This window comes from Gouania willdenowi, unplaced genomic scaffold (genome assembly GCF_900634775.1).
Source record: "Gouania willdenowi unplaced genomic scaffold, fGouWil2.1 scaffold_14_arrow_ctg1, whole genome shotgun sequence".
Taxonomy (NCBI): Eukaryota; Metazoa; Chordata; class Actinopteri; order Blenniiformes; family Gobiesocidae; genus Gouania; species Gouania willdenowi.
In genome coordinates, this window is record NW_021144899.1 from 219,448 (window position 1) to 233,145 (window position 13,698).

Consider the following 13,698-nt stretch of genomic DNA (forward strand, 5'->3'; position numbering starts at 1 on the left):
AAATTATTCATGAAGGCCAACATATTAAAAAACCACAATAGCCTCACAATGAGGTCTACAATTACATATCAGCCTAAAACAAGTTACCCTCTAAAAACGTAACATTGTTCCATCCATTCAAGTAGCCTAGATTTATAAATTAGAAATGCAACAAAATAGACTCGGTGCCAACAAAACACAGTTCCTATAAATAACACAAATGTAAACTGTAAATTACTTTGATCATATTTATTGAAGGCTTGCACATGAAAACATGCCAATGCATAATTAAAAGAAGGCCAGGCCAAGTAGGCCTAAACAAGTCACAGAAAGTAAGTGCCAGAATAAAGCAATCCAACAACAGGCCAAGTGACTGAATATCCAGTAGGAATTAGAAAAACAAATGCCAAATATGACTTATCCTAAAACATTACATTGGCTCAATAACAGATGGCACATCAACATTTCCAGTCATCACCAGTGAACTCCAACCCACATTTCCACACACCCATGCCTATGGCACTAGCCTACTATACAGCCTACATCAGTCAACCACAACCCCTTTTATTCCCTCCCACCCATATCAGCTACATTTGATCAAAATCAGTCCCAGTGCAAATAAGATAAGGTGACATTAAAATAACCTTACCTTTACACAGAATCAGCGTCTTTCCATTAATATTAACAATGTTGAGAACTTGAAGAACTATTTAAAGTCACTGGAAGGTCAGCTGGTTAATACATGGATGAATCAAACCTCCCCAACAACTGTCGAGGAGGTTTGAAAGTAGCAGACGTCAGTCCGTTTTTGCTCAGGCCAGAGCGCACATCCATGAGGCTGGAAAGGAGCAGTAAATCCTTGCAATTTATGGTGTCATCCTTTAGCAGGGTCACCTGGGCATTTGTCAGCTGATGATGCAAACTTAGCGAGGCCACCCACTTCAAATTCAGCAAGGCTACAGTGCATTTGCAGTCTGCTGAACTGACGTCACAGTTACGTTGCCAAATGAAATGATGTCGATGGAAAAAAAACAAAAAAAAGAAAAAGATGCCGATTAAATACAAATAATGTCAATTAATTTGAGAGAGAGAGAGAGAGAGAGAGAGAGAAGAATCAATTACATTTTTCAATTATTTTCAAGTCTTCAATTATCCATGTTCAATTACAACTCAATCACGATTGTGGTGACAGGCATTTTTTATTTTTGTTATTAATTTTTTAACTATTATTTTAAACTCGATTACAATTATGTTGTCAATTACTAAAGTTCAATTACAATTCATCACAACTACTTAGTGTGAAAAAAATTACCTCATAAAACTTAACCTTTTTCTTATTTTAGCTTTCTGTTAGCATCTCTTATGATAACGGGTCAGTTTTATCCCTTGTCCTAATTTAGCTATAAAACACTATCATCCAATTTGTTTTGTTATTATTTTTGGTGTGGGTGTCTGTGGCCATTTTTCTGCCAGTATACCCCCCAATTTAATTTTTCATTTTAATGGTAAAATGATCCTCAAAATAACTGACAGGTGCTGGGAAAACGTGATATGAAACACATTTTAATAACTGTTAACTACATGTGTGTAAGTTATATAACTGGAACATGTTTCCCCAGGTTTGTGCTTGATTAAATTGTAAATTACAGTTTTTATAGAATTCCCATGCCAATTACAATTACAAAGTCAATTATCTGAACTCAATTACAATTAAATTAAGATTACAACAGCAGCAGATTTTTTCAATTACAATTACCAACCCTACCAAACCTGTCGTATTATATACAGTATGATCTTTTCATTGAGCGTGTCATTGAAATTCACTGCAGGTATCCTTTAACTGCAGGTGTGGAAGTGCGTCATTAAAAAGCAGCAGAGAAGTGAAGATTTCTTTTTTCGAAAAGAAAAGACAAAATGTTTCTAAAGTGTGTTAACTGTGTAATTAAACACTTGAGTGTCTGAATTGATCTGTATTCTGTAGGACTATGAAGACAGTCTGTTGAGCCTCGTGAGAGACAGTCACGTTCTGAGCCATAGGGAGACCATGGACTGGAACTGGCATCATATTGAAACCATTTTAAAGGTAAAGGTGCACTGGTCTTGACTCTATGTCAATCTTGCATTAAATCCCTGTGAAGTAGTTTAGGTGAAGGGAAGTTAACCTTTATCATCTTCCTTTCTATGTTTTCTTTTCTAGTGGCCACATGTTAGTCTGCGTGGCAATGAACTCATGCATAAGTTAGTATACCTGGCCACAAACTTTGAACACCGATGATTATTCTGTCTGATAAACCGTCCATGTCTTGTTGCACTTTTTGTTTGTGACAGATTCGTCCAAAGGCTGGTGTTCTTCTACAAGCCCAGTCTGCAGCTGTATAGCGACCTGGAGGTGGAGCATCCCAAAGGCCGACAGCTGACTGTGGTTGGGTGTCAGTTTGTAGAATTCCTCTTGGCATCGGAGGAGGTGAAGAAAAACTAAACTAAGATTTCTGCTATACAAATCCCATGTCTCAGTGATTGAAACTTTCCAGTACAAAAACAGTTTTTTGACATACCAACCAAATTATCAAAGACATTTCCTTCATGGATTTGGAATCCTCTTCACTAAACAGTAATAGGTGTCCTACTGAAGAATCATACGCGTTATGATCAGGTTAATGTCAATGGTTAAATTCTTTTTTTAAAAATACTGGTAACTCTACATGATTTAATCAAAAATGAGTTGGTGCAGATTTTATGATCCAATTGTCGTTTTCTCTGGCTTTTTCTTAAGGCTGTCTTCTAATGCCATTATGTTTTCAGGATGGTCAGATGTACTTGGAGGACTTGGTACGAGACATAGTCCACTACCTGTTTTTCTCTGCTGGTCACAAAGACAAGCTGAGCAGTCGCTTACTGGTCACCCTCAGCCAGAACTACTTCCTTTTCCTGGGGATCCTGTCAGCACACCCTCACGGTGTGAGGCTGCTAGAGAAGGGCAGAGTCTTCCAGTGGTGGGTGGCCTCATCAAAATGTTATGATATTATGCATGTTTTGAAAAATACATCAGCTCTATATTTGTCATGTACATTAGGGTGGTTCATTAAAGCATTGGAAAAAAAAGTTTCAGGTAACCTCGATTAGAACCCTGCATTAGCTTTTGGCCTCCAGAAGATGATTTAGAAAGACATTTGGAAGAAAAAGGAGGTCTTTTAGAGGTTGCACCCGCTGCTCAAAGTTTCTTGGAAAGTTACTGATTACATGTACATTATACATGAATACCATTATGGAAAAGGAAACGTCAGAGATTCCACCAAAGCGTTGTGACGTCTTTATTCAAGCAGATTATGAAGGGAAGCAGATCAGTGATTTTGTCACAACCAGCACAATACATTTCTTTGAAACCCTTACACCAAGGTGTCAAAGAGCACAGGAACATTTTTGTGTTTTGTGCTGGACTTTCTCAGTAACATTTCCATGCAAATTTCAGTTTTTTTTTTTTTTTATAGTCGGGAGCAATTTTCAAATGTCTTGTGCAACCTCTATATATTTATTCATTTGCATAAAATGTGGTGCAAAATAATTTGACAAGATATGAAACCAAATGAACTAAAAGACGCCATTGCTTTTCAAGTAACACTAATGACTCTTAGACAACATTGCATAAACACAGATTTGCTTCATGATTCTAAATTAGCTGTTAAATGTTACAGTTTCTAATTGTCAGTTCCCTTATTTCAGATTGTATTGCTTTAATGATGAACTTCCTTGTTGCTGTATAATCAGTATATTCTTCTGTGTTGCTGTTCCCTCTGTTAGCCTGCTGGGGCTGTGCTCTTTGCAACATCAGGAGCACCTGCTGAAGCTCACTGTTTCTGCACTGGATTACAGTAGAGATGGTTTGGCTCGAGTCCTTCTGTCTAAAATCCTCACTGCTGCTTCTGATGTAAGAGCAAACAAAGCTTTGTTCTAACCCTTCAGTCACTTCTTTAGACAGATTGGGTTTTATTGAATTTACCGACCGTTTATTGTGTAAAAAAAATCCTTTAACTGGACATTTTTAATGCTGCAGCTGTACAGGCTGTGGTGTGTTTAATAGACAAAGGACAATAATAGAGTACTTTTCACCATTAAGTTGAATTAATCTTATTAGGGCAAATGTTTGAACTGTGAATGTAGCACTCCAGTAAATGTGATCTATCTATCTATCTATCTATCTATCTATCTATCTATCTATCTACATTTCTTTTTTATGTCTTTATGTGTTATTTATTTATTTTTCAATTTATTGTTTATATTGTTTAATTTTAGATATTTTCCTGACTTTTACTAATCGGACAACTTACAATTGGAGGTGTGCAGCCTTATTCTCTTATTCTTTTATTTGTTTTTTTTTAAAAAATATTTCATTTTTTAAGATAAGATTAGATAAGATAAGTTAAGATAGTAAAATAAGTATAAAAAAAACCCACTTCACACATAGGAAATGAATAAATGAAACATGAATAACAAGGGTAGGATAATAATGCTAAAAAAACACTATAAAATCAATATTAAAGATATTCATTACAATAACAAAAGCATATGGGCACGTGTTTATGATATTTACAGAGACATACACATAATTATAGTGTAATAATGAAGTGAAGTGTAATATATCTATCTAATACATACCAGTCAAGTTTTGGATTTGAAAATAAGGGAAATTTTCTGGCGCTCACTACGAGCCGTCCCACCCGTCCAACCAAGCTCCAGTATCCCTTATATTTTAAGACAAGTGTACAAGAAATCTAAAATAGCCACTTGTCAACCACTTACTAAATACAATTATGTGATTAGAATCTGGTAGGTCGACCTTTATTAACATTGAAATGCTGTGAACATTCCTACTAGGGCTGTACAATATGGACCAAAACTCATATCTCAATATATTTTCTCAAAATGGTGAAACATGATATAAATCTTAGATAATTTTATCTAATAAAGTCTGACCAGAAAGACAATTCTGGGTTAAATTTGCTGATGCAAAATGCTACACAGGAACATTTATTAACAAACAGATGATCAATATGTGCACTCATTAATCCATCTAACTGAGCTTTACATGTTGTTCTGAGAAGTAAAAGCAGCGACTCCTAAAACTAGTATTTTGATATATAATAAGCTATAATATATACATACACACACATATATATATATTGATATATGAAATATTACAGTTTTCTATATTGCCAAAATAGAAAACTCCATACATCTTGAATCTCGATATATCGCCCAGCCCTAATTTCTGAATTATAAAACAGCCTAAATTAAAACATAAATGGGTATATGAAGCACATGTGTTTATTTAATATACTTACAGTTTATATACAAGTCAACACGTTGAATATTACTGTTAATTTCACATTGCTTGTTTTTAAGTTAGACATTCACATTTTTTTTTGTAATTTTTCATGCTCACTCATGTGTTCTCTGGTATTCACTAATGACTTATTAGACACATTTATTACAGATTTTACATTCTTCAACACTTTTCAAAGCAGTGTATATTTGTGGCGCTTGTGATTGGCTGATTTTTCATGGTGACTTACGTGGTTCCTTCCACTGTTATTAATCTAACAGAACGTGTAACTGTGTCACATCCTGCTGCTCTTTAGGAAGGTAAACTCTGTCACATTTCACAACAAATTTATACCAGTTCTTTGTCTTTTTCGCCAGAAAATTTGTGATTACGTTTCAAAACGTTCATTTTCATTTTATTTTGAAATCACCGCGGAATCAACGCAGGTTACACCGCACGGATGGTTAGACCGGAGAGAGGGGAAGGGTGTCTGAGCAACCGCACACTGTCACTGATATACTAGCAAAGCTCTCAAGTCTCACACATTGGACGTGAGACACACGCATTTCAACCTGATGTGAGGAGTGGGTGCATGCGCACGGCTGATGCGCGTGTGTGTGTGTGAGACTGCGCCCACGGAGGAGCCCACGGAGGATAGATGGACAGGTAGCGAGACACACGAACACACACACACACAAGTGGGTGTATGCGAGCGGCTGATGCACATACGTGTGTGTGAGAGCGCCGGCCTAAGAAATGTTAAATGCTAAATAAATAGTTTTTATTTCTACAAATGTATGTCTTTTATCAGATTCTACCTAAACTGCCGCAATGGTACAAACTTTATTTTGTCAATTTATCATGCACATGTCCCATAGAATTACACCAGGGAAATCGCACACACACTGTTTCTTTGCACCCGCAAATATAGCCCTTTATAACACTACAGAGTACAACCTTCAAACACATTCTTTTGGTCATAATTGACAACTCGACTTAAGCTCCCACATGAATACATACTTCGACGGGTACTGTACTAGTAATAATAATAATATAAAACTATAATCTAAATATATACGTAATATGCATATGATGTTTATGCAAATGTATGGTAAAAAAACAAAAAAAATAACTCCGCCCACCCACCAGAGGAAAATTTGACAGTAGTGTATAGCCACACCACACCTTGGCCACCCCATTAACCTGGATATGCCATGGGTTAGTGTGTGAAATATGCAAGTGAAAAAGATTTTTAACTTCCAGTCCTTATAGTTAGACAGTCTGCAAAGGCCAGCTGAAATACATGGGATTTATGAAATTTTAATATCTCACTAAAATAAAAAAAAAGATGTCATATCAGAGTGTATGTGAGAGAGTCCTAAAGCTTCAGATGTGCTGAGCCCCAGTACTGTAGAGGTAAAAGGACAAGGATTGGATTTGATTGTGCAGAACTAACACCATGACTTACTCCTTTCTGCTGTGATCACAGGGCAGCAGGCTGTATGCCACCAAGCACCTACGGGTGCTGCTGCGCGTTGGGGTGGAGTTCTTCAGTAACTGGGGCATCGAGCTGCTGGTTACTCAGCTTCATGATCGTTGTATGACTGTTTCCATGGAGGCACTAGATATCCTGGACGAAGCCAGTGAGGATCAGGTGAGTCACAGACAGAATGGAACATGACCAATGGAGATTAATGATTGGTTAACTCCTGCTGTGGTGCTCCTCAGACTGTCCTCCATGCTCTGACAGAGATGAGACCGGCTCTCCTACACATGGGTGACAAAGGCATGCTTCTGCTGCTTCGGTAAACCCTTTTCTTTTCACATTTGCTCACAGGAAAACATCCTACTGTGGTTGTAGTTACTTGGGTGGCAGAGGTGAAAGTAACAGATTACAAGTACCCACGTTACTGTAATTGAGTTGCTTTTATGGGTGCATTTTGAGTATATTTTTAAGTCAGTAATTTTACTTGTACTTAAAGCTGCACTTTGCAGAATCCTCACTCCGTTTTGAAACCGAAACTCAACCTCTCTTACCGGTATTTTTTGTGAATGTTCTTAACGACTTTTTCCTCAATATAGACTTGTGACAAATTTATGGAATTTATTTTGTGTTATAGGAGATTTTGCTGGCGTTTTAGAGACTCTACCATGAATGCCTGTATCACTCTAGTTACTGTCCTGAGCAGCGGCTGCAGCTGTCGCCTCGTCCCCTAACCCAGAGAGCTCACAGAGGGGGCTGTGATCTTGGCTGCCTGCTGCTCAACCATCACTCTGCATCTAGACTATAAAATTAATTCACCCTGAATAAGATTCTCTTAGGTTTACATGTGATTTATCCCATCTGTTATCACTCTCTCTGACGACAGTGTGTGTGTGGGGCGAACCTTGCGCAGTCATGGAGATTCATGACGACACATAGCGGTCCGTTCCTCCCAAGTATGTTTGTGACTTTAAACTCTTGTTTCTCCACCTTGGTCTGCCTTTTTCCACTTGATTTGCTGTGTAACTGTTGTGTCTAACACCGCAATAGAGACTTCTGCTTGGACGTCTGTCATTACACTTTTACTACCGATAGTACTTGAACACGACTGACTTCAGTCGAGCAGTAAATAGCAGTGTTGTGCTAGTTACTGAAAAAAAGTAACTAGTTACCGTTACTAGTTACTTCATAAACAAAGTAACTCAGTTACTGTTTTGATTACTTACACCAAAAAGTATTGCGTTACTGGAAAAAGTAACTTTTGAGTTACTTAGAATTAAAGAATGTATTATTTATTTTGGGTCATTTGTGTTCATACAGCTTCATATTCGTGATGTAATAAGAAAATAATCCACTGTTGATCAACTGCTATAAAACAACCATAAATGATGTGCATATAAAGCACAAAACAGCTGCTCCAAAATTAAAACAGTAATTTTTCAGCCTTAGCACAGTAATGTAAAGTAAGCTGTGCATATTCCAGGTGCACATTCTGCTGTTGAAAATGCTTATGAAAATAAATGTGGAAAAAGAAATTCACAGCATTTTTCTCAGCTCCACAATTCTAAACATATCAGGCTAATGAGCTGCTGTTAGCAGTGACTCAGCAGCAGTGACAGGCAACAACATACCGTGCAATAGGTTGGCTGACCTGTCCCTGGATAACAGTCACAGTCCGTTAAAATCCAGCCGCAGCATTAGCTTAGCTTCACTGATGCATCTTTTGGAGACAAAAATAATGTGCGTATATCCACTCTGAGAAACTCGTCCTGCTCTCGCATTGACTCGCCATGATTGCCGCACGTGATGTAAACAGAAACACGCTGACAATGGTTCTTCTTCTTCTGTTTTACCGTGTTTGGCACGGCATCCCGCAAAAAAATGTAGCTCCACTGTAAACAAGAAGTACACTGCAGCTAGCAAAGTAACGGACAAACGCACCATATTGTAACGGTAACGGCGTTATTTCTTTAGAAAAATATTGCGTTACGGTACTAGTTACTGTCAAAAGTGACGTTGGGGCGGTAGCGCGTTACAAGTAACGCATTACCGCCCAACACTGGCCAATAGTTATGCCAAAAACAGCTCATGGAGCACACGTGTTTGTGTGTCACACTCCTGGATTTATAAATGTCATTTCACAGGACCAGGAGAAGGAGATGAGATTCACTGTCCACTCAGAACACTTTGAATTACAATATACTCAAAGATGATTATAGATTTTTGAAGAAATTATGCCCAAAAAAGTTACATATTGCAGCTCTAAGTACTTTTTATAAGAAGTAAAGTCATTAATTACATTTCTACATCCAACCGTTACTGAGTAAATTATTATTTTCTGTTTTACAATGATCAACGGACATTATGAAACTACAAAAAATGAAATGACCAGACAACCATCAAATATATCACCTCATTGCCGACTAATCAGATTAAACGTAATGCACCGTGAAAAAACAGACACAAAAATGTAAAGCTATACTCACAGCCTGAGAATTTTTTTATTTTATTTTGAATTTAATTCATTGTTGTTATTTTATTTTAAAAATAGTTCTACATTTTGACTAACCTTTTATTTCATACAGATGCCTTTGTGTAAAAATAAAAAGTTCCAATTGAGCAAGAATTGATGTCTACCTTTTAAAGTTTATATATGAGATGTTTACTGTATGCAAGGGAACAGTGGCAAGATTTATTACCAAAAATAAATGTAGGGGGGTGAATGCAACTAGTAACTTTTACTTTGAATACTATTTAATTGAGCTACTTTTAACTTGTACTTGGGTATTTTATGTATGACTTACTTGTTCTTGTTTTTGAGTACAATTTTAATCCATTAAGAGTACTTCTACTTGAGTATGGTATATCAGTACTCTTTACACCTCTGCTGAGGGGTAAAGTGTTCATTCATGTGTGTGACTCATCTCATAAAAACAGCTTTTATAATAGTAGTAAACAAAAATAAACAGTCTTAAAACGACTTCTTTTTGTTTATGTTTTCTCCAGGCTTCTCTCGATTCCAAAAGGATTTTCTTACCTGAGCGACAACGGATATGTCAAAAAGCAGATGGAAATGTGGAAAAAGGCAGGTTTCACTACGCACAGTTTTTTGTTCGCTCCTTCAAAAACCCACTCCTCCTTCATTGTTGCTGTGTCCTTTCAGGTGTATAATCTGCAATATGTGGATATGATAGAGGGACGACTAAACAAGGCTCTTACTACGTACCGAAAACCAGTTAATAATGACAGCTATGTACGGCGCAGCAGTCAGAGGTGCTTCTTTATTTCATTACCCATTTTATCAGTGACAAAGCATTTATTATTAGCTTTGACTGAAAACTGACAAAATTGAGAAAATATATCAATCTTTTTAACATGAACATTTAGTGTATGACAAAGCAAAAATAGTGTTGCTTCACACTGCTCCTACAGGGAGGCAGAGGTACTGTCTGCCTCCTGTGTTTTTTTCCTGAGCCACAGAGGTAATATTTTCACCTGTGTTTGTTTATTTGTTTGTTTGTATGTTAGCAGGAATATGTCAAAAGTACTCAACAGATTACAACGAAAGTTTAAACAAAGATAGACGTTACGCCATCAAAGATTCCACCAAATTTTGGAGGGGATCTCAATCAATATACTGATGCTGCATCAGTTTCAAAAATTGAAAAATCCCTATCGCTCATCATTGGCAAAATCTCGGTTCGTTATTGATCGATCTTTATGAAATTTGACTCAGTTATGTAGGATTTGGTTGGATCAACTAACCCCCACACTGAGTTTCATTCGTATTGGATCTGAATTGTGCATTTCATCACAATTTATTGAAAAAATGGGGATGACCATACATTTGGACCTACTATATGGTTATTAATGGGGATAGAGATTTCATGATGTTGGGGCAGGTCTGTCAGAGAGTGGTTTAGCTAAGGGGGACTGACCCACAGTTTAAAAGTTAAGATTGCTAGCCAACTTGTGTGTGGGTATAAAAAAGGTGGCAATGCTATATTTGCTATGTATTAACAGTGTAATAATATTAATGTAACATTGTGTAACGTTTCTGCCTGTGTGTGAGGTAGCGAGTTTCAGCGCCACAATGTGTACCCCCCTGTGCACTTGTATGGTCAGCTGGCTCATGAGAAGACTGGCTGCAAGCTCCTCAAAAAACAGGTACGATTAACGCTGCTTGTGAAAAACAATACATGCATTGTGCTTTATTGTCAAATTTCATTGACAGTCCATTGTTGTTATTGTAAAAAAAAATATTAATTGCTTGTTGCATGTTCATTGCTTACTAGGGATGTCCCGATCAGGTTTTTTTGCCCCTGAGTCCGAGTCCGAGTCTTTTGATTTTGAGAATTGGCCGACACCGATTCCCAATCCGATACTTCTATAATACATTAAAAAGATAAAGCTTATAAACCTTATTTTAACATTCAACCCTAAACAGAGCACTTCTGTGACATAGCTTGATCAATCAAGCAATACATTAAAAGATAATTTACTTTAGACTTTAGTGCAAGATTAAATAATATTAAATAAAAATGTCTAATATAAAAATGAATAGTGCCTCATCTTAAAATACCCAACAGGCATGTTAACAAATAAGAAAATAAAAGTGCCACAGTGCTGTAAAGTTAGGCCAGTAATGTGCTTTTAGGAACTACTAATGCTTACTCTCCTCATTTAGTTTCACAGATTGAAATGTATGTTTTTCTTGATGAAAAGTATGACATCTTAATTTTGTTGGCATTGCAGGTGCAGAGCATGTAAAGTATTAGCTCCTAACTAGATTAAGTGTCATTGAGGCTGTCAATCAATGCTTACCGAGGGCTGTGATTGGAGGAAACCCTCCTCCCTCCTCTCAGCTTTTATAGGAGGGGCGGGGCCAACAGTGAAAGTTGATGGTGCACGATAATCCAATAATAAAGGAGGGGTGAAGATACGGCCTATTACCACAAAGCTGTAATTCAAGCTGTGCATTAATTTAGAACACATGAAGTACATAATGTATTAAGTTGAATTTAGATCACTATTAGACACAGAACTGTGACTACTCTTCCTGGAATCCTCTTTTTTTTCAGTTTTAATCAAATCGGAAGACAATAATTAATCAATTCTAACACGTCTTTATTTTAATTTTACAGTTTTATTTTTGTTTTCTAACCTCAGTAAAAGTACACAATACTAGCAGTGACCATCTCCAGGGGGGTATCACACAAAACCAGAATAAGGGATAAAGCCTGGAAAAATCAGCTATACTTTATAAACCTATTCCCAAGTAGGTTGAACACGTTTATCCAGGACAAGTAACCATGGTAATTTAGCCTCTACAGTTAACATGCTGCAGAGCAGGTTAACAACCAGGATAAAGTTATTCCTGTTGTTGCTCTGCTGTCAGTGTTGTGAGAAATGAGTGTTTTACAGAATGTCCATGGTTTTTATACATGTTTCTTCACCCAAATATTATAGTCATTTAATTTGACTTTTGGTTTTAATATTTTTTATTATCGTTGTTTATATATAAAGACAAAAATAACATATAAAGGGTTTCACATTATTCTGACATACTTTTTTTAAGTTTATCATAGAGTAGAATAGAATAGAATTGACCTTTATTGATTTCCCAGAGGAAAAATTCACAAAAAAAAAAAAGTTCAGTAAATTAATCAAGATTAGAACTCAAGTCCCCTCTGCACGTGCCTGGGGGGCAGTCACTCTTATCTTTTTACAAGAAAATACTCCAAATTCAAATAAGAGTTGGACTATAGATCAGTCAACAAAATTACATTTGTAATCAGGTTTTGGGGTTTAGTTTCTCTTTAAATGAGTTATTAGTATTGCTTTTTCTTATATTTGTGACATTGCGATCTCATTCTATGTACTCTACCACAGCTTATACTTTCTCAATCAACTGTTTAGTTTTTCAAGAGCAAATTAAAAGCCTTTAACCTTGAGTTAAGTTTTGCTGTTTTTATATAATATTTAATTCCTATTCTTTTTAAAATTGTATTATTACAAGAGTAAACTAAAACACTACTTTTCTATATATCTACTTAGCGCACATTCAATTTATGTTTGTCATATAAAATGTGTTATACAAGTACACTTGACTCTGTGTTTTGTTTCATACAGTAACTCTTCACTACATTGCAGCAAAAAATAGCCACAACTACTTGAATGGTAATGGTGTATTTTTTCGGTCTTGTAGAATGTAGTTTCAGATCTCAGCTACACTGTGCGATCTCCAGTCCTGGAAACCTGGGAGGGTGTCAAACAACTGAAGGCAGCACTTTGGGCTCTGGTCAGCTGTTGTTCTGTTAGGGTTTCAGAAATGCATACATTTTTTTTCTTTAGGCAAATAACTTCTACAGTGAGTTTACTCGTTTTTTCCTTTCCTAGGGAAACATTGGTTCATCAAACTGGGGCCTAAACCTGCTGCTGGAGAACAGAGTGATTCCTGACATCATGGCTTTGGCACACCACTGTGAGGTTCTGTCACTCAGAGGGTACAGTTTATTGTTATTACAACTAACAAGGGGATTTTTATTTTTTTTTAAAGTACCTGCATTTTTTTTACTTTAAAGTTGATAAAGATACATTTTATCAGATAAAACAAATATTATTTGCTTATAAAAAAGAATGAAAAGGTGGAAATTAGCTTTTGAAAGTTTGTTTTGATCTCTACTGTAAACACTCTCTAATTGGCCTTGTCAAAAAAGTTTTGCACATTGCATTGTCGGATATGAAGTCCCTTAAACGGATGCATATAAGTCTCTTTACTTAATTATTTCTGTGATTTATTGCGTTATTTTGCCAGACAAGGAGGACAGTGATTCGCTTGACAACATTTTTGTTCTCGTTCTTTCACCTCTCTCTCAGTGGCTATGCGTAGCTCTCTGCATGAAAGCGGATCCCT

General features: G+C 36.5%; 2 protein-coding genes across 10 annotated transcripts in view; both read left to right on the forward strand.

Moving 5' to 3' along the window:
* LOC114458600 (rapamycin-insensitive companion of mTOR-like) overlaps positions 1 to 13,698 on the forward strand; it is a 53,258-nt gene that overhangs the window by 23,866 nt on the left and 15,694 nt on the right. For all 7 annotated transcript variants that reach the window (XR_003673078.1, XM_028441003.1, XM_028441008.1 and 4 more), the window contains 2 exons: positions 12,991 to 13,083; positions 13,182 to 13,288. Coding sequence is in view for 6 of the 7 variants with exons in the window: in XM_028441003.1 (XP_028296804.1) it covers positions 12,991 to 13,083; positions 13,182 to 13,288 (200 nt within the window). In the remaining variant the exon portion in view is untranslated. The remainder of the gene's footprint in view (positions 1 to 12,990; positions 13,084 to 13,181; positions 13,289 to 13,698) is intronic.
* LOC114458616 (rapamycin-insensitive companion of mTOR-like) lies at positions 1,952 to 10,837 on the forward strand. Of its 3 annotated transcripts, none has more exons than XM_028441042.1 (10): positions 1,952 to 2,062; positions 2,177 to 2,217; positions 2,308 to 2,443; positions 2,782 to 2,972; positions 3,778 to 3,904; positions 6,789 to 6,953; positions 7,028 to 7,104; positions 9,789 to 9,867; positions 9,946 to 10,055; positions 10,311 to 10,837. In XM_028441042.1, exons 1-10 carry the CDS (start codon positions 2,024 to 2,026, stop codon positions 10,363 to 10,365), a joined length of 1,020 nt encoding a protein of 339 aa, XP_028296843.1. In that variant the 5' UTR covers positions 1,952 to 2,023; the 3' UTR covers positions 10,366 to 10,837. The 3 variants fall into 3 exon arrangements, with proteins under 3 accessions (XP_028296843.1, XP_028296844.1, XP_028296845.1); XM_028441043.1 differs by having other exon boundaries at positions 10,314 to 10,837; XM_028441044.1 differs by lacking the exons at positions 9,789 to 9,867; positions 9,946 to 10,055; positions 10,311 to 10,837 and adding an exon at positions 7,420 to 7,793.